Source organism: Carcharhinus amblyrhynchos, chromosome 30 (genome assembly GCF_965287045.1).
Source record: "Carcharhinus amblyrhynchos chromosome 30, sCarAmb.v2.hapA, whole genome shotgun sequence".
Taxonomy (NCBI): domain Eukaryota; kingdom Metazoa; phylum Chordata; class Chondrichthyes; order Carcharhiniformes; family Carcharhinidae; genus Carcharhinus; species Carcharhinus amblyrhynchos.
In genome coordinates this window covers 13,326,483-13,345,324 of record NC_137353.1, presented here as the reverse complement: position 1 = coordinate 13,345,324, position 18,842 = coordinate 13,326,483, and the positions used below count along the sequence as shown (strand labels likewise).

The following is an 18,842-nucleotide window of genomic DNA, read 5'->3' as shown; positions in this document are numbered from 1 at the left end:
TAAACTCCCTACATTCGCCCATCGAGTCTGCACCCACAACAATCCCACCCAGGCCTTATCCCCACAACCCCACATATTTACCCCACCAAAACCTCTAACCCAGGACACTAAGGGGCAATTTAGCATGCCAATGCTCCTAACCCGCACATCTTTGGACCATGGAAGGAAACCAGAGCACCCGGAAGAAATCCACACGGACATGGAGAGAATGTGCAAATTCCACACAGACAGTGATCCAAGCAGGAATTGAACCAAAGTCCTTGGAGCTGTGAGGCAGCAGTGCTGACCACTATACCACCGTGCTGCCTTACTGGGGGAGCCATGTCTATCAGCAGTGCAATGTCCTTGCTCTATGCTTTGAGGCTGTGAAAGGCATTGTACAAACACAAGCTTCTTTCTTTATAAACAAAATTCCCCTAATCTCTCTTCTTACATCAATGAAAATAATTTATCTTGATTTACCAGATCAAAATCTGTTGTTATTTTCAACTTCCATCTGATCTTTTAACCTCATTTGTTTGAATGTGAAGAGCTCTTCTTTCTCCTTGTCCCTCCATCTAACCAAAGCCTCTTGTCACTGCGTCCACGTTAATGAACCTCTTCTGCACCCTTCGTTGTCAGACCATCTTTGGCCCCAGAAACTGGTAACAGTCATCTAACTACAGCCCTTAAAGTCCACTTTGCGCAATGCTTTTATTTTCACACCGGGCACTCTCTGTACATGGTCTGGTGCGAAATGGAAAGTAAGTTCAGTGATACAGTGGTCAGCACTGCTGCCTCACAGCGCCAGGGACTCGAGTTTAATTCCTGGCTTGGGTCACTGTCTGTACTTTCTTCCTGTGAGTGAACAAAGAGCCAGATAACTGTCTACACAGCCCACTGCTGGACATGTTATGGATTAACCCAGTAAACCAGCCTTAGTAGGGTTAGAATCATAGAATCCTTACCGTCCAAAAATGTGTGGGTTAGGTGGATTGGCCATGCTAAATTTCCCCTTAGTGTCAGGGGGATTAACTAGGGTAAATGCATGGATTATGAAGATAGTGCCTGGATAGGATTGTGGTCGGTGCAGACTTGATGGGCTGAATGGCCTCCTCCTGCACTGTAGGGATTCTAACCCTGCTCAGACCGGTTTACTGGGCTAATCCATAACATATCGAGTAGTGGCCTGCGTGGACAGTTATCCGCTCCTTGTTCACTCATTGCCAGGGTTATTGGTGTGAGATGTTAGATTAGCCCATTCTTTCTCAACCCGAGCTGAGAATAGTGCTGATGGCAGCACACAGCTTTAGAAAATTGCCTTCTTAAAGCTGACTTTTTGACAGGGTAGGGTTGGAGTTTACAGTGATTAAGCAACTTCCTTTTGTCACTTGATTCAGAGTCTGTTAATTCTCATTCCTCCCGTACAAATAATTGACCCTTAATCTGTGTTTATTTAGAGTTCATTTACAGAGAAATTGTCCTGCCCTGTTCAGAGTCTGTTCACTCCTTCAATCACAGCCACACTGCAGCTGCATATGCCCAGTTTCAGGCAGCACATCTCAGGAATATTCAAGATGATGTGTACATTTACCAAACTCATACCTAGGCTTATATGGGTTCAACTGAATGGGACAATTGCATAAATTTAACTTGTATCCCTTAAGTTTAGAACACCAGTGGGGTGTTTAAATTAATATTATGTTTAACTGATATAGATAGAGATTTCATCAACAGTCAACTGCATTTATATAACACCTTTAACATAGCAAGAAGTCTCTCAACACCAGGTTAAAGTCCAACAGGTTTATTTGGAATTGCGAGCTTTTGGAGCGCTGCTGCTTCGTCAGATGATAAAGGAGCAGTGCCCTGAAAGCTTGTGATTACAAATAAACCTGTTGAACTTCAACCTGGTGCTGTAAGACTTCTTACTGTGCCCACCCCAGTCCAAACCAGCATCTCCACATCTTTAACATAGCAAGACTCCTCAAAGTGCCTCCCAGGAATGTTATTTGAGATTAAGCCACACAAGGAGATATTAGGTCAGATTACCAAAGCTTTGGTCAAAGCAGTAGATTTTAAAGAGCAATTTAAAGGAGGGGGGAGAGGAGAAATTTGGGGAGGAGCAGATACCATACCAAGGTTGTGACCGTTCTGGTCTAGTCTTATAGAGTTGCCAGGAAGAGATGGAGTCAATGACTTGAGAATGAAGTTTGTGACAGAGACTGAAAGCAGCTGGGGGAGATGTTTACTCTGCCAGAGGTGAATATTGGATAAGCAAAGTGTCAAATCTGACAGCGGAGTGTTCGACAGAGGTGGAAAGCTCCAGCTGGTGCTGAGCACGTGTTAAGGATGCTATATAAATTCAAATTGTCATTGTTGGGGTGTTGAATATATAGATGAGAGCTGGGCTGTTCAGGAGTGAAATCAGAAACATATTTTCACCCAGGAGTAGTGGAACATTCTCCCCACAAAGTCCCTGGATTCTGGGGATCGATTGAAATTGTCAAGACCAAAATTTATTAAGGGTATAAAGGGATATGGATAAAAAAAATGAGGTAAATGGAGCTACAGACCAACCATGAACTAATTAAATGGCAGAGCACATTTGGGGGTCGACTGGCCTGCTCTGTTCCAGCGATCGCAGGCTGTATTTAAATGCCTAACTTATGAATTGGAAAGTCATGCTGAGAAGGAATGCAGTGTGATGGAAACAGTGTGAACTGCTCCCAGTTTCCCAGATTCCTGCTGTAGGTGCAGTTGCTGAGATGGATCATGCTACCTCAAAGTCTCCCTGTGTAACTCCATATGATGGAGGGAGCCTCGAGGGACCTTTAACTCCTGAGCCTGTGCTGCAGTGCGAGTGCTGAATCTGTCCTGACAAATGGGCAAAGGAATACAAAATCCATCCCTGAAGTCACACCTGCACAGTGGCACAGTGGATAGCACTGCTGCCTCACAGTGCCAGAGACCCAGGTTCGATTCCCAGCTTGGGTCACTGTTTGTGTGGAATTTACACGTTCTCCCTGTGTCTGCATGGGTTTCCTCCAGGTACTCTGGTTTCCTCCCACAGTCCGAAAGATGGTCTGGTTAGGTGCATTGGCCATGCTAAGTTCTCCCTCAGTGTACCTGAACAGGCGCCTGAGTGTGGCGACGAGGGGATTTTCACAGCAGCTTCATTGCAGTGTTAAGATAAGCCTATTTGTGACACTAATAAATAAATCCCTCAAGTGGTACGTTGAGTAACACCCTGAGTGGCACCCCGGCTGAGAGAAGCTAGCTCATCACAAACCTGCAATCAAAGACAAGACTTTCTTAGTCTGCAACATTTCAGCGAGGCTATTGGGCAGTGGAAGATTGTGAGTTGGACTTTCTACCTTTGCAAGCGAGATAGACCGCTGTGTGCAGGGGCATAATTGAAGGGGATATTGCAGGGAACCTGTTTGTAGCTTACCACCTCCTCTGTAATTTCACAACAATTATGTTTCAAAAGTCAAAGCTACCACATCAAAGGGCTGAGTCCTTCAAATGGGTAAAAGTCAACCTGATCCTTAATCCTTGTCTCTTTGACACTTTGATGCAAGTAATTGTTTCCGTGATGAGGTCTGTGTGACGCAACGGACCTGTTACCCCCATCTGGGCACTGCATCCAGGAGGCAACAAAACAACAATGACCCACCACTGTCTCCCCACCCCTGGTAGGTGGGAGGGGAGGAGAGGAGCGAAGGGTGACACAAAACCATGTGAACCCTCAATGGTAGATCAGTAACCCTATGATTGAGCTATAGGCAGGTAGCAGCTGCCATGGGCAGAGCCAGTGCCCCAATGAGGGGTGGGGGGGGTGGGGTAAGGTGAATCATGTTAAACTATGAATCAGTAAAGCTGTAAACACCAGGTTGGGTGGGTAGCTGTCTCACCTCCAAGTCAGAAAGCTGTGTACTCCCCATACATTAATCTAGGCTGACAATAAAGTTCAATGCTAAGCAAAAATAAATGCAAAATGCTGAACAACCTTTATGTTCATTCCTGAGATGTGGGCCTCACTGGTTAGGCCAGCTTTCATTGATCATCTCTAACAGTATGTGAGAAGGTGGTGGTGAACTATCTTCTTAATCACTGCAGTCCACGTGGTATAGGTACGGCCACAGTGCTGTTAGGGAGCAAGTTCCAGGATTTTGGCTCAGTGACAGTGAATGAATGACAATATATTCCCCAGTCAGGATGGTGAGTGGCTTGAAGGGGAACTTCCAGGTGGTGGTGTTCCATATGTCAGCTGCCCTTGTCCTTGTAGCGAAAGTAGGTTTGGAAGGTATCATCCGAGGGGTCTTGGTGTGTTCTTGCAGTGCATCTTGTAGATGGCCTACATTGTTGTCACTGCACCAGTGGTCGAGAGGGTGTGGATTAGGTGCCAATCAAGCGGGCTGCTTTGTCCTGGATGGTGTTGAGCTTCTTGAGTGTTGGCATTGCACCATCCAAATAAGTGGAGAGTATTCCATCACACTCCTGACTTGTGCCTTGTAGATTGTGGACATACTTTGAGACCTTTCGAATCTACACCACAGGATTCCTTGCTTCTGATCTGCTGTTGTAGCCATAGTATTAATATAGATAGTTCAGTTCACTTTCTGGTCAATGGTAACCCCCGGGATGTTGATAATGGGAGATTCAGCAATGGTAATGCCATTAAATATCAAGGGGTAATGGTTATGTTCTCTCTTGTTGGAGATGGACATTGCCTGGCACTTGTGTGGCACCAATGTTACTTGCTGCTTGTAAGCCCAAACCTGGGTATTGTCCAGGTCTTGCTGCAGTTAAACTTGGGCTGCTTCTGTATCTCAGGAACCATGAATGGTGCTGAACATTATGCAGTCATCAGCAAACATCCCCACTTATGGTGGAAAGAAGATTATTGATGAAGCAGATGAAGGGGGTTGAGCCAAGGACACTACCCTGAGGAACTCCTGCAATGACGTCCTGAACTGAGAAGTTTGATCTCCAGCAACCACATCCAGCTTCCTCTGCGCTAGGCATGACCCCAACCAGTGGAGAGCTTCCCACAGATTCCCATCGCCTCCAGTTTTGCTTGGGCTCTTTGATGCCACGCTCAGTCAAGTGCTGCCTTGATGTCAAGAGTAGTCACTCTCACCTCACCCCTGCAATCAAACTCCTAAGAAAGTATTAACGTGTGGCTGTACTGCAGAAAATAACCATGAAAAATGCCAGATTGTTATACAATCAACAAGCAGTGGAATGTCTACCCATTGATTAAACTCCAACAATACCCATACATATATCCAAAGAATCCCGACAGTGCAGCAGGAGGCCATTCAGCCTTTCAAGTCTGCACTGACTTCAACCCCACCCAAATCCTATTCCTGTAACCTTGTATATTTACCCTGTTAACCCCCTGACACCAGCATCAATTTAGCATGGCCAATCCACCTAACTTGCACATCTTTGGAGTGTGGGAGGAAACCGGAGCACCTGGAGGAAACCCACACAGGCACAGGGAGAACGTACAAACTCCACACAGACAGTGACCCAAGGCCAGAATTGAACCCATCCCTGACGTTATGAGGCAGCAGTGCTAACCACTGTGCTACCGTGTCGCCCCGTAGGGTGGTAGTGTGCAGTAGGGTCCAATTCCTTGGCTCAGCTGAACTATGCCTTAGCTCTCTGGCCTTGGGTAAGAGCAGTGTGTGTGTCAGGGAAGATTGTGCGCACTCCATTGAGAATACACAAACTGTCAACCAGTGTGGATCCCTCAGTAGTCTTGTTCGAAGGTACTCTGTAGCAAAGGGATTCCACTTGTGTCAGGCAGCTACCTGACAACAACTCCACCCAAAAGTAATTAATATGAACAGAGAGAATTATTTTATTATTGGTGTCACAAGTAGACTTACATTAACAATGCAATGAAGGTACTGTGAAAATCCCCCAGTCGCCACACTCCGGTGCCTGTTTGGGTACACTGAGGGAGAATTTAGGGCACCTAACCAGCACGTCTTTTGGACTGTGGGAGGAAACCAGAGCACCCAGAGGAAACCCACACAGACACAGAAAACATGCAAACTCCATACAGACAGTCACCTAAGCCAGGAATCAAACCTGGGTCCCTGACAATGTGAGGCAGTAGCGCTAAGCACTGTGCCACCATGCTGCCCCTTAGAAGAGAATCGCTCCCAATTGGGAAGTGTACCTTCCAGGGTGTTCCTGAGTTAGGCAGTGCAGGTGGTCCAAAGATAGATCAGCTTTTCGCCTCTTTGAGGACAATTTTAAAATAAATAAATCTGATTCATTGGATTCTGTCCAAACTGCACCTCCAAAGAGCACAGTTGGCAATATTTATCACATTAATCAAATTGAATGAATACTTATCTTCTATTTTGGCTGAATGGTACTAACACCTGGGTGTAATTTAGCTCAATATTTCTCCATTAATACATAGCAGGAGGGAAATCAGAGCTGGCTGCAGGTGTGGAATGCACTTTCCTTGTCTCTAACAGACTTCCGCGTGAATGGAACTCTCCCCTCTGTAGACATTCATGTGACAGCTGCCTTTCTGAGTCCTGCACGGCAGCTCTGAGCTGATTTAGCATTGAGCCCACCCGGGCTGATTTACTGGTTAAGTTACAGAATGCGTTGCTTGATTCTGCAGTCTGCCTCCACAGATAAGGGTCACCGTCTTGCCCAGCAGAGGGGGATTAATCGAGCAAAACACAGACAAGTAAAATGTTCGGCTTTGAGAAATCCCTTGTAAAGCTGCGATATTTTCGGTTTTAACAGGTCCCTTAAAGATGGTAAAAATATTCAAAAATTGATAAGTCCCTTTAAGACTGGCTCTTACTTTTCTGGTTACAGTTTCTGAGCATTTTGGAATGTGTAATAATACTGCAGTGTTTATGGTGGGATTTTATCACAGAGAGTTAGAGTATTAATTCATGTTAAATGAAGATAAATGGTTGATGTACAGACATTTGAAAGAAGGATTGAAAACTAAAGGGGAAGAGAGAGAGTGAATGACAGAGAAAGATGTTGGAGACACAGAGACAGGAAAACTGCAAAAGATAACCAGGGAACTGGAAATAAGGAACATGATGTTCTCTCTAATTTCTTTTGCCATACACAGTCTATTTATCTGAGTGCGAGGACTCTTTCGTAGAATCCCTCCAGTGCATCGAGTCTGCACCGAAGACAATCCCACCCAGGCTCTATCCCCATAACCCTTAGCTAATCCCCCTGACACTAAGGGGCAATTTAGCATGGCCAATCCACCTAACCCGCACATCTTCGGAGTGTGGGAGCAAACTGGAGCACCTGGAGGAAACCCATGCAGACATGGGGAGAACGCGCAAACTCCACACAAACAGTGAACCGAGGCCAGGAATCGAACCTGGATCCTTGGTAGTGTGAGGCAGCAGTGCTAACTACTGTGCCACCATACCGCTCTTGAATTCTTTGAATTCTTTTGCATGGTCGCTGTGTGTACACAGTACAGGCAGTCCTCGACTTTACGACGTTCAAGTTACAGCAAACAGCAATTATGTCATTTATAAATTGACACTCCATCTCGACTTCACAACACCAACATGTTCATATGTACGCATCGATGTTCTGTGCCACTCATCTTTTCCGGGCGGAAGAAGGTGGAAGAGAGAATGTCCTGGGTATATGGTGTCCTTAATTATGCTGACTGCTTTGCCGAGGCAGCAAGGCAGAGTTAATGGAGGACAGGCTAGTTTGCATGATGGAATGGGCTACATTCATGACCTTTTGTAGTTCTTTGCGGTCTTAAGTGCGGCGTCAGCTGCACTCAACACCTCCCCCAAATGACAGTCTCCACGTGCAAGACAGTGAATGGCAGTGGGATATTCAACTGTGGTATACATCACATGCACACCCAATTCTGTTCTCACCTGTATGCTTTTCAGCACAGCCAGAGCAATCATTGAATTGTGATCAGAGGGGAAACTCTGACTGCTTTATTTCTAATCCCTCTCCCCCCATTCATAGAATCATAGAATCCCTACAGTGCAGAAGAGGCCATTTAGCCCATCAAGTCCACACTGACTCTCTGACAGAGCATCCCACCCAGGCCCTCTCCCCCACTTCTCTCAGAGGGTAGTGAATCTCTGGAATTCTCTGCCCTTTGAAGCAGTGGAGGCTACCTCATTGAATATGTTTAAGTTACAGGTAGATAGATTTCTGATTAATAAGGGAATTAAGGGTTATGGGGAGCAAGCAGGTAAGTGGAACTGAACCACTTTCAGATCAGCCATGATTTTATTGAATAGTGGGGTAGGCTCAAGGGGTCTACTCCTGCTCCTATTTCTTATGTTCTTATGTTATTATGTTCACCCCATCCCTGCAACCCCACACATCTCCCATGGTTAATCCACCTAACCTCCCTGCTCCACCCTATTCTTAGGACACACATCTGTCTGAGTGAGTGAATTTAGCACAGATCAGGGGTGCGATAATCATGGTGCATGAGGCTTTGTGCACCATATGACTAGGTCATTTGGGAAAATACACAAGTCAGGAGTGTGATGGAATACTCTCCACTTGCCTGGATGGGAGTAGTTCTAACAACACTTAAGAAGCTTGACACCATTTGGACAAAGCAGCCCGCTTGATTGGCACCACACCTACAAACACCCAATCTCTCCACCACTGATGCTCAATAGCAGCAGTGTGTACTATCCACAAGATGTGCCGCACCAAAGACCCTTAGACAGCACCTCCCAAACCCATGACCACTTCCATCTAGAAGGACAAGGGCAGCAGATATATGGGAACACCACCACCTGCAAGTTCCCCTCCAAACCACTCACCATCCTGACTTGGAAATATATCACTGTTCCTTCGGAGTCGCTGGGTCAAAATCCTGGAATTCCCTCCCTAACGGCTTTGTGAATCAACCCACAGAACATGGACTGCAGCGATTCAAGAAGGCAGCCCACTACCACCTTCTCAATAAATATTGGCCAGCCAGTGATGCCCATGTCCCACGAATGAATGAATGATGCTAAATGTCTCATGCAAGTTTCTCTCCAAGAATCTCACAGCTCCTCTGGTTCTGTGCCTCCTGCAGGGGACTGAGGTGCAGTGAGGGATTCTTGCTACCAGCTGCTCCTTGTGTTACCCACTGTGGGTAAAGCCCTGTGCAAAATTCCCAGTTGAAATTCCAATTTACTGTTACTATAAGTTTCAAAACTAATTAATTTTATTTGCCTCTTTATTGAACATGTCTGCAACCTTAACAGATTTACAAGAAAATTAAACAACGTACCATATATATAGAAACAAAACACTTGTGTAAGTGAATTACTGTCGAGTCCAGCCTCTCGATCCTGACAGTCACTGTTGAATACTGTCCTGGGGTCTCAGTGAACACAGCATGCTGGCACAGACTTAGCTGAGTGAATGAATGCATTTGGCCAGCTGCCAGTCACTAAAGGAACTCTGAAGATGTTTGATGAGGCCAGTGGCATGAATGGCGACAGTGAGCTGTGTGCATGCTGATTGCCAGGCCTGTGTCTCTCTTCCTCACTCCCTCTGTCCCAGTCTTTGCTTCTCTTTCTGTTTGTCAGCCCGTCTCGATGTTTCTGTCTCTGCCTTTGTCCCTGCCTCTCTCTTTCTCTTCCCTGTATCTGTGTCCCTGTCTCTCTCAGCCTCTGTCTTTCGCTCTGGTTCTGTCCCTTTCTGTCTCTGCTTCACTGTCTATGTTTATTTTTCTCTCTCTCCTTCACTCTCCCCCATTCTACCTGTATGTCTCTCCCTCCCTTTATTATGTCCCTTGGACTCTGTCTCTCCATCTCCATCTGTACCGCTGTCCTCTGTATGTTTGTCTCTCTTTCTGTTTCTCACTCTCTGCCTTAACTCTCTCTCTCTGTTTCTCTCTTTCTCTTTCTTTCTCTCTTTCTCTCTCTGTTTCTCATTCTGCCTTATATCTCTCTCTCTCTTTCTCTCTCTCTGTTTGTCTCTCTCTCTCTGTTTCTCACTTGCTGGCTTAACTCTCTCTCTCTCTCTTTTTCTCTCTTTCTCTCTATCCAGATACCATCCTCCTTGTTTGAGTGATTTGTCGATTTGGTAATCAAGGGAAAAAAAAATAACTGAGCATCTGTTTTCTATTTCACAATTTTGAATGTAAAAAAAATGCTAGGTCCTTTTAACACGAAAGCCTGTGACAACCATTGTGGGTTATTGTGGAACATGCCAGCATTGCAGCAAGCAGCAGAGAAAAGTCATTATACGTTTCGAAAAACCCCTTGGAGCGGGCTTGAGTGGGAATCCTCTCTGGTTTGTGGAGTTAGTGAGTTGGTTTTTCTTTTAGCCTAACAGTCCAGGCTGAGATTCCAGTTCAGCTTCAAAGCAGCTTTGACCAAATGGCCTGTGGCTTGAGAGGCATCAGGCAGGAATTTTTCTTTATTGTTTTAATTTTTTAGGAATGCGATTTGTTTTGCTGTGAGTGGTTTTTATTTTTGCTCAGCTGTCGGCTGCTGACAGGAATAAGGGGGCGGATCCTTACCTGGGGGGAGGCCAGCTCAGAGCTGAGACACTGTTAAAGCCAGAGGAGGATCTTCCAACAGCTCACTGAGGTTCCACTCAGCACAGTGGCAGGGAAAAGATAGAAAGTCGTGTTGCCGGCTGGAATTACTACAGCCACCAGCTGCTTCTTGTGCTGCTGTTAACCTGCTGTTCCCCTGTTGACATCCCTCTCTCTCTGCAGTTGGGGGGAGTGGGTGGCAGGGTGCAGCGAGGGGGGGTGCATCAAGTTGCTTAGTGCCAGAGAAACTCGCCGCTTGTTCCAGCACTTCCCTTGGCGAAGGTGGACATGAGGCTAGCCCAGGGGCTGTGCTTGTTGCTGTGCGCCTTGGCCAGAGTATCTGGGTCAGGATCCAGCATCCGTTACCGCTACCACAGGAAGAACTGCTACACCTGCTTTGTATCCTACAGCAACCACCGCGTGGAGCAGGCTCCCGGTAAGTAGCCGCCGAAACCTGCTTCCCACTCCTTCGTAGAAAGAAGCGATTTGCATTTGTGTAGCGCCTTTCACCATCTTGGGACATCCCAAAGCGCTTTCGAGCCCGCAAAGTACTTTTCGAGGCTCTTGTAATGTAGATAAACGCAACAGCCGCTTTGTGCACAGCAAGATCCCACAAGCAGCGTGCGATTTTCTTTTTTTCTGTCATGTTGGTTGAGGGGTAAATATTGGGCCAAGGCTATCTGGGAAGAACCTGCCTGCTTTTTTGATTTAATGCCACAGAAACCTGCTGGAAAGATAATAGGTGGGATATTACGGCCTCGCTCATCCCGAAATCCCACCCCCGAGGTCAACGGATCTTTCCATGGTCAGCTCCTCACCTGCTCTGATTCCTGTGGCTGGCAGGTCAGTAAAATTCTGGCTGTTACCTCTGAGAGTGCAGCAGTCCCTCAGTACTACAAGGTGAATGTGGCCAGAGATTTAGTACTCAAGTCTTTGGAGTGAGCATTGTGTTCATAACCTTCTGACTCAGAGGTGAGAGTGTTACCCACTATACTGCAGTTGACATTTGACCAGTCCATGCAATGTTGATCAATTCAGTGTTGGTATGATATCCTGAACTGGTTTTGTGTGTTTCTCTGGGTCGGAGGGGAGATTTCCAGTCTATTATTTTCCCTTATTTCCCTTGGCTTTTTCGGCACAGTGGTTAGTACTGCTGCCTCACAGCACCAGGAACCCAGGTTCAATTTCCAGCTCGGGTCACTGTCTGTGTCGAGATTTCACGTTCTCCCCGTGTCTGCGTGGGTTTCCTCCGGGTGCTCCCATTTCCTCCCACAGTCACGGTAATTTCATTGCAGTGTTAATGTAAGCCTACCTGTGACAATAATGAATAAACTTTAAACATTAAACAGTCGGGAAGACATGCAGGTTAGCTGCTTTGGCTGCGCTAATTCTTCCCTCATTGTATCCGAACAGGCGCTGGAGTGTGGCGACTCAGGGATTTTCACAGTAACTTCATTGCAGTGTTAATGTAAGCCTGACTTGTGGCAGTAGTAAATAAACTTTAAACCTTTCCATTTTTTGTCTCACCAAAGCTATGGGATGAGGGTCAGAAGTGTTTTGTCACATTTCTGCAGCGAATGTAGAGTGTGAAGTAGGCTTGATGGCCTTTTCCCTATTTTCATACAATATCTGCAGAGAAATTCTCTAGATGGTGAGGGGCAACAGCACATTATTGCTTAAATATCTGAATAATTCCCTTCAAGGAGAAGGTAATTGTTAGGAGGACGTAACTACTCCCACCTAGTTAAGAATTTAAAAGATTTGTGTAAAAAAGTTGTAATATTTATAATTAAATCTCATTCTCCTGAGTCCAAGGACCTCAATAGTTCAGTGTATGAATACACCACTGGTCGACACAAGACTATGAGCATCATGGCTTCAATCCTGTTCGGTGCTTACCTGAGCTGAGTTTGACATCAGTGCGCACTAAACTAAAGAGAGACTTGTCCATCCTAGTGTCTAATAATTCTGGGTGGAAAACGTGTTTGTGCAGAGATCAAAGAGGTTATTGCACATGCTTATCATGCCATGGCTCAAAGCCACTCTTTCTAATCCCATTCTTCCATTCGTATCCTGTAGCACATTGGGGAGCAGAATCAGATATCACTGAGTTTCTTAAATGGGCCAGGCACATGTATAAAGAACGTAAAGGTATCCATTAACTCTGAGACACTACTTCAGGATTGGCCCCATTGTGGGTGGGCTGGAGTGGAGGGGGTGGGGTGGGGGTGCTGGTCTTGCTAGACGGCACGTAGCACAGTGGTTAGTATTGCTGCCTCACAGAGCCAGAGAACTGGGTTCAATTCTGGTCTCGGGTCATCGTCTATATGGAGTTTGCATGTTCTCCGTGTGGGTTTCCGCCAGATGCCCCAGTTTCCTCCCACAGTCCAAAGATGCATGGGTTAGGTTGTTTGGCCATGCTAAATTGACCGTAGTGTTAGGGGGCTTAGCAGGGTAAATATGCTGAGTTACGGGAATAGGGCTGGGTGGGATTGTGGTCGGTGCAGACCTGATGGGCTGAATGGCCTCCTTCTGCACTATAGGGATTCTATTCTGTAGAGATTATATGAAAAATGGGAAGGGGGCAATGTATTTTTCCCCAAGAACCAGATATCCGAGACTCCAGACTCATTAAAATCCATTCACTAACAATTAGCCATGACACTATTAACCAATGTTATATTCCCTGGTGTAAGACTAGGATAATCAGCTAGATCCCCAGATCCTACTTTCACTGGCAAACTCGGAGTACAGCAGTAATGATACTGGGCTAGTATTTCTAAAGTCATGAGTTTAAATCCCACTGTGACATGTGGAGAAGTTAATTCTGTGGATTTGTGGGCTGGCACCAGATAAAGTCACTGATGTCTTTCAGGAACTTGTCAATCCTCCACGTCTGGCCTATACATGACTCTGGTCCCATACTATGTGGTCAACTGTTAACACCCTCAAATCATCAAAAGGTGGACAATAAATGTCCACATCACGAAAATGCAGATACATTAAAAAAGAGACTCCTTGTGTAATTGCATGCTGAGAATGGTAATGTTGCTGGAGAGCTGAGTGGCTCGCAGCTGACTCTGGGTGGGGGAAGAGTGACTTTGCGGTTTGTGGAATCTTGCTGTGTTCAAATTAGCTGCGTGTTTCCTTCATTACAGCAGTGGCCACACATCATTGGCTAGAAAATACTCTGGGGACTCTGAGGTTGTATTAATTTCAGTCATTTTTAAAGTAACCCTTGTCTTTCATTAGCAGGAACTTTGTAGTGATGTTGCAATGATGCCAGAGGGATATCACCGTGACTCCTGCTTTATTAACTAACCAGTGTCCACTTTCTAATCAGCCCCATTTATAATGAGTGTCTTGCGTTGCTACACACACACTATAAGTAAAGTTTATTTATTAGTCACAAGTAAGACTTACATAAACACTGCAATGAAGTTACTGTGAAATTCCCCTAGTTGCCACAATCCGGTGCCTGTTTGGGTCAATGCACCCTAACCAGCATGTCTTTCAGAATGTGGGAGGAAACCGGAGCACCTGGAGGAAACCCATGCAGACACGGGGAGAACATGCAAACTCCATACAGACAGCGACCCAAGCCAGGAATCAAACCCGGGTCCCTGACACTGTGAAGCAGCAGTGCTAACCACTGTGCTACCGTGCCAGAGGTAGAAATTCATTTAAAGGGCAAGACAAGAGAGTTGGGGAGAAAATAGTGCTCTTTGGGAAATTCAAGTTCCCAGCCCATGATAACCAATCCATCACTTTTAGGCTTTCATGAGTTTTTTTTGGAGTAATTTGCTTCATTCTTTATTTCTTTACTTCCAGCTTTATTGGGGGTTGGGGGGATGGTTACCATCGAGGTGCCCAACCCCCTCAGAATCTTTCAGCTTTAATCAAACAGTGTTTAACAAAGCGTGGATTTCCTCCAGATGCTCCGGTTTCCTCCCAGTCCAAAGATGTGCATGTTAGGTTGATTGGCCATGCTAAATTGTCCATTAGTGTCAGGGAGATTAGCAGGGTAAATATATGGGGTTACAGGGATAGGGCCTGAGTGGGATTGTTGTCGATGCAGGCACTATGGGCTGAATGGCTTCCTTCTGCATTTTAGGGATTCTATCCTATGATTAAGTTAAGACCTATTCCCCTGTTCTGTTGTACATAGTGGCTTTGGTTTGTGGTTTTTCTATTCTGTGATATGAATGCTACACACACACACACACACACACACACGCCCCACCTCTCAGGATGATCCAGGTCTCTGTCCTCTCTCGGAGTCACCAACCCCCCATCCTACAGGCTCCAGGGAGTGAAAGGTTAATCTCCAAGACACTGCTGTAAGTGGTCCAGGTGAATAATCACCAGCACATTAAAATAATTTCTTTGGACGCTTCCGCTTAATGATTCTAAGAATATCGGAGGCAGCGGCTGAGTGCAGGAATCATCCATTTGGGCAACTTAAGGAGAGTTGGCTCTATCGCACCTATCTCCCTTGTTTCCCCCCACCCCTCTATCTTTCAGCATGTTGCAGAGGCACTTGTCAGTATGAATTCTAACTGAGCTGCAATTTGACACGGTCTCATTCTGCTTGTGGCTGTGCCTTCAATCTGTTCCGTCCACATAAAGAATACACAGTGAAGTTTAAATTCAGGAGGAGGTTAGGGGTGGTTGGAAAGGAATTGTAAGAAAAACACACGGTATCCGCAGTGTTACGATGTACTGCTCTTGACGTGTAGACCTCCTGACTCCAGAGCAGGTTTGGCAAGTGGAAGGAAACATTTGAAATCTTGGATTGCATTTCTTTCTGTTCTGTGTTCTGAATGGTTGTTGGCAGTTGACACGCTTTTTTTAAAACATTAATTTCTGTGTTCCTGAGAGAGCACAACAAGCGTAACAGCAGAGAACAGGCAAACCCAAGGCAGGGAAATCTTGGAAGTTCTTTCACTATTTGAGTGAGGAGTTTTGAAAGAAAGGTATGGATGGAAAGTCCTGAATATAAATGTGATTTTGATAGCTTAGGATGCAAATGAGGTTAACCTTTTCTTAGCTCTTGAGCTTTTATTTCTCACAATGAAAACCTATCCTTACAGCCTGTTGATTTGCCAATTGTCATGTGACAAATTTGATGGAGATGTGTTGGACCGTGTTACATCTGTCAGAGGATGTGGTGGAAGCAGACTCATTAGCAACATTTAAGAGGCAGCTGGCTGGGTACGTGAGTAGGGAGGGGATAGAGAGATACGGTCTGAGGAAGATCAGAAGATTTTTTTAATAGAATTCTACATGCAGAAGGAGACCATTCAGCCCATCGAATCTGCACTGACCACAATCCCACCCAGATCCTATTCCCATAACCCCATGTATTTACCCTAGCTAGTCCCCCTGACACTAAGGGGCAATTTAGCATGGCCAATCCATCTAACCCGCACGTCTTTGGACTGTGGGAAACAGGAGCATCCGCAGGAAATGGGGAAACCCACACAGACACAGGGAGAATGTACAAATTCCACACAGACAGTGACGCGAGCCAGGAATCGAACCCGGATCCCTGGTGCTCTGAAGCAGCAGTGCCAACCACTGCGTCACTGTGCCCTTAATTTAGTTATGGCAGAAAGAGAGGGGAAAATGACAAATAAAGAGGATGAGGGAGAAAGTCAGTAAGACAGAAAAGTAGGGAGAGAGAGAGAGAGAGGCCATCCAGGAGGGAAAGGTAAGACTATTAAATCATCACGGTGGCACAGTGGTTAGCACTGCTGCCTCACAGCGCCAGGGACCCATGTTCGATTCCCAGCTTGGGCCACTGCCTATGTGGAGTTTGCACATTCTCCCTGTGTCTGCGTGGGTTTCCTCCCACAATCCAAAGATGTGTGGGTCAGGTTGATTGGCCATGCTAAATTGCCCTTAGTGTCAGGGAGACTTGCAGGTTAAATATGTGGGGCTAAGGGGATATGGGCTGGGCGAGATTGTGGTTGGTGCAGGCTTAATAAGCTGAATGGCCTTCTTCTACACTGTAGGGATTCTATGATTCTATTAATGAAGAACACCGTAAGAAGCAGCCAGACCTGTGAAGAAAGTCATTCTTCCCACCCCAGATGTGACACAAAACCTTTTATTACCCAGTTCAGGTGGCGAGACAGACATTGTTGGGATCTAGCAGCTGGAGGTGAGGGTGAGATAGAATGTGACTTGCTGTCAGCTCAGCAGTCAGATTGTTGGGGAATAACATCAAATGTATCTGTGATTCAATGTCCTCCCAACTCTGATTATGATTGATTTATTGTTATACAGTGAGAAGTACTGTTTCTTGCGCATTATACAGACAAAACACACTGTTCATAGAGAAGGAAAGGAGAGAGTGCAAAATGTAATGTTACAGTCATAGCTAGGGTATAGAGAAAGATCAACTTAATGCAAGGTAAGTCCATTCAAAAGTTTGACAACAACAAGGAAGAAGCTGCTCTTGAGTCAATTGGTATGTGACCTCAGAATTTTGTATCTTCTTCCCGATGGAAGAATGTGCAAGAGAGAATGTCCGGGATGTGAAGGGTCCTTAATTATGCTGGCTGCTTTGCTGAGGCAGCAGGAAGTATAGACAGATTCAATGAATGAGAAGCTGGTTTGCGTGACGAATTGACTATATTCAAGACCTTGTGCTTTTGGGCAGAGCAGGACCCATACCAAGCCATGATACAACCAAAAGAATGCTTTCTACAGTGCATCTGTAAAAGTTGGTGAGAGTTGGAGCTGACATGCCAAATTTCCTTAGTTTTCTGAGAAAGTAGAGGTGAAGGGGGGCTTTCTTAACTATAGTATTGGCATGGGGGGACCAGGACAGGTTGTTGGTGATCTGGAACCTAAAAACATGAAGCTTTCGACCATTTCTACTTCGTCCTCAATTAACCCTTTTAGCGCCTGTATCACTGTGCTGAATGTGTGCTACACTGTCTCCCAGAACAGTATATCCTTCAGCTATAAAGCTAAACACGATACTCCAGATATGTACTGATCAAGGGTCTCTGCAACTAAAACAGAACTTCCTATACTTTGTAATCTAATACCTTTGAGTCGGATGCTAACATTCTGTCAGCTGATTTGATTACTTTTTGTGGCCCTGCACTAGTTTTTTGTGATTTGTATTCATGGACACCCTAATTCCTTTCTGTACCCACAATTTCTAATCTCCTGCTCTTCAGAAAATGTTCCGATTTGTCTTTCTTGGATCTAAAATGGATGACTTCACACTTTCTGCACTGAACTCCGTCTGCCCGCTTGCTTAATCCTGCTGTCTTTTTATACCTTCCTGTTCCCATCCTCAGAAGTGGGCACAATGTGGACCAATGAACCTTCCAGAAACTTCTCTGTGTGAGCAAACCTCTTCAGTTGTGCTATTGTGTTTGATTTACTGCCGCGTCTGAAAGCCTTTCCTAATTATCCATGTTCATAAAAGAGGATTTTAAGGGAATTAATCCCAATCCTTGCACATGTCATGAAGAGATTTCAAGATCTGAAAAGGATAATTGTTCTGATTTAATTCTCTCATTCCCTTCATTTCTTTTATTTTTAGTTGGTGTTGTGTATACTTGGGAACCAATGAGGTGCAGTGGGCTACACTTATATGAGAAGCGTATATAATGACCAACCACTAACAGCATCAAAATATCTGATGCTGACAATGAATGTTAGTGCATAGAATAGGTAGAATTCCTACAGTGCAGAAGGAGGCCATTTTGGCCCATTGAGTCTGCACCGTCCACAGTCTCACCCAGGCCCTATTCTTGTAACTCAATGCATTTACCCTGCTAACCCCCTGACACTGGGGTCAATTTAGCATGGCCAATCAACCTGACCTGCACATCTTTGGACTGTGGGAGGAAACCGGAGCATCCAGAGGAAACCCACGCAGACACAGGGAGAATGTGCAGACCCCACACAGACAGTTACCCAAGACCAGAATTAACCCAAGGTCCTGGTGCTGTGAGGCAGCAGTGCTAACCACTGTGCCACCTTGCGTGCTACAGGGGGCAGTGAGCCTCAGTTGTAGGTGCTTGGTTTGGTTTGAGCATAAAGTGGGATACGCTGCAGAAAAGGCAGCATCATAATTGATCCTGGTGGGATATCTTTTGGAAAAACTCCCATTTACCAGAAACAGAAAATGCTGGAAAATCTCAGCGTGTCTGACGGCATCTGCGGAGAGACAGTGGAGTCAGTGTTTCGAGTCTGGATGATCCTTCGTCAGAGGTAAGTATTTTGCTTTTCTCCCCCATTTATCAAGCTGCTTATTAAGTTGCACTTTCTCCAAAGTGAGAACATA

At 45.6% G+C, this 18,842-nt stretch overlaps 1 protein-coding gene across 1 annotated transcript in view; it reads left to right on the top strand.

The window, feature by feature from the left end:
• The first annotated feature begins 10,816 nt into the window (after positions 1 to 10,816).
• LOC145360025 (uncharacterized) overlaps positions 10,817 to 18,842 on the top strand; it is a 185,596-nt gene continuing 177,570 nt past the window's right edge. The window contains exon 1 of the mRNA XM_080214923.1: positions 10,817 to 10,964. Coding sequence (XP_080071049.1) covers positions 10,817 to 10,964 — 148 coding nt within the window. The remainder of the gene's footprint in view (positions 10,965 to 18,842) is intronic.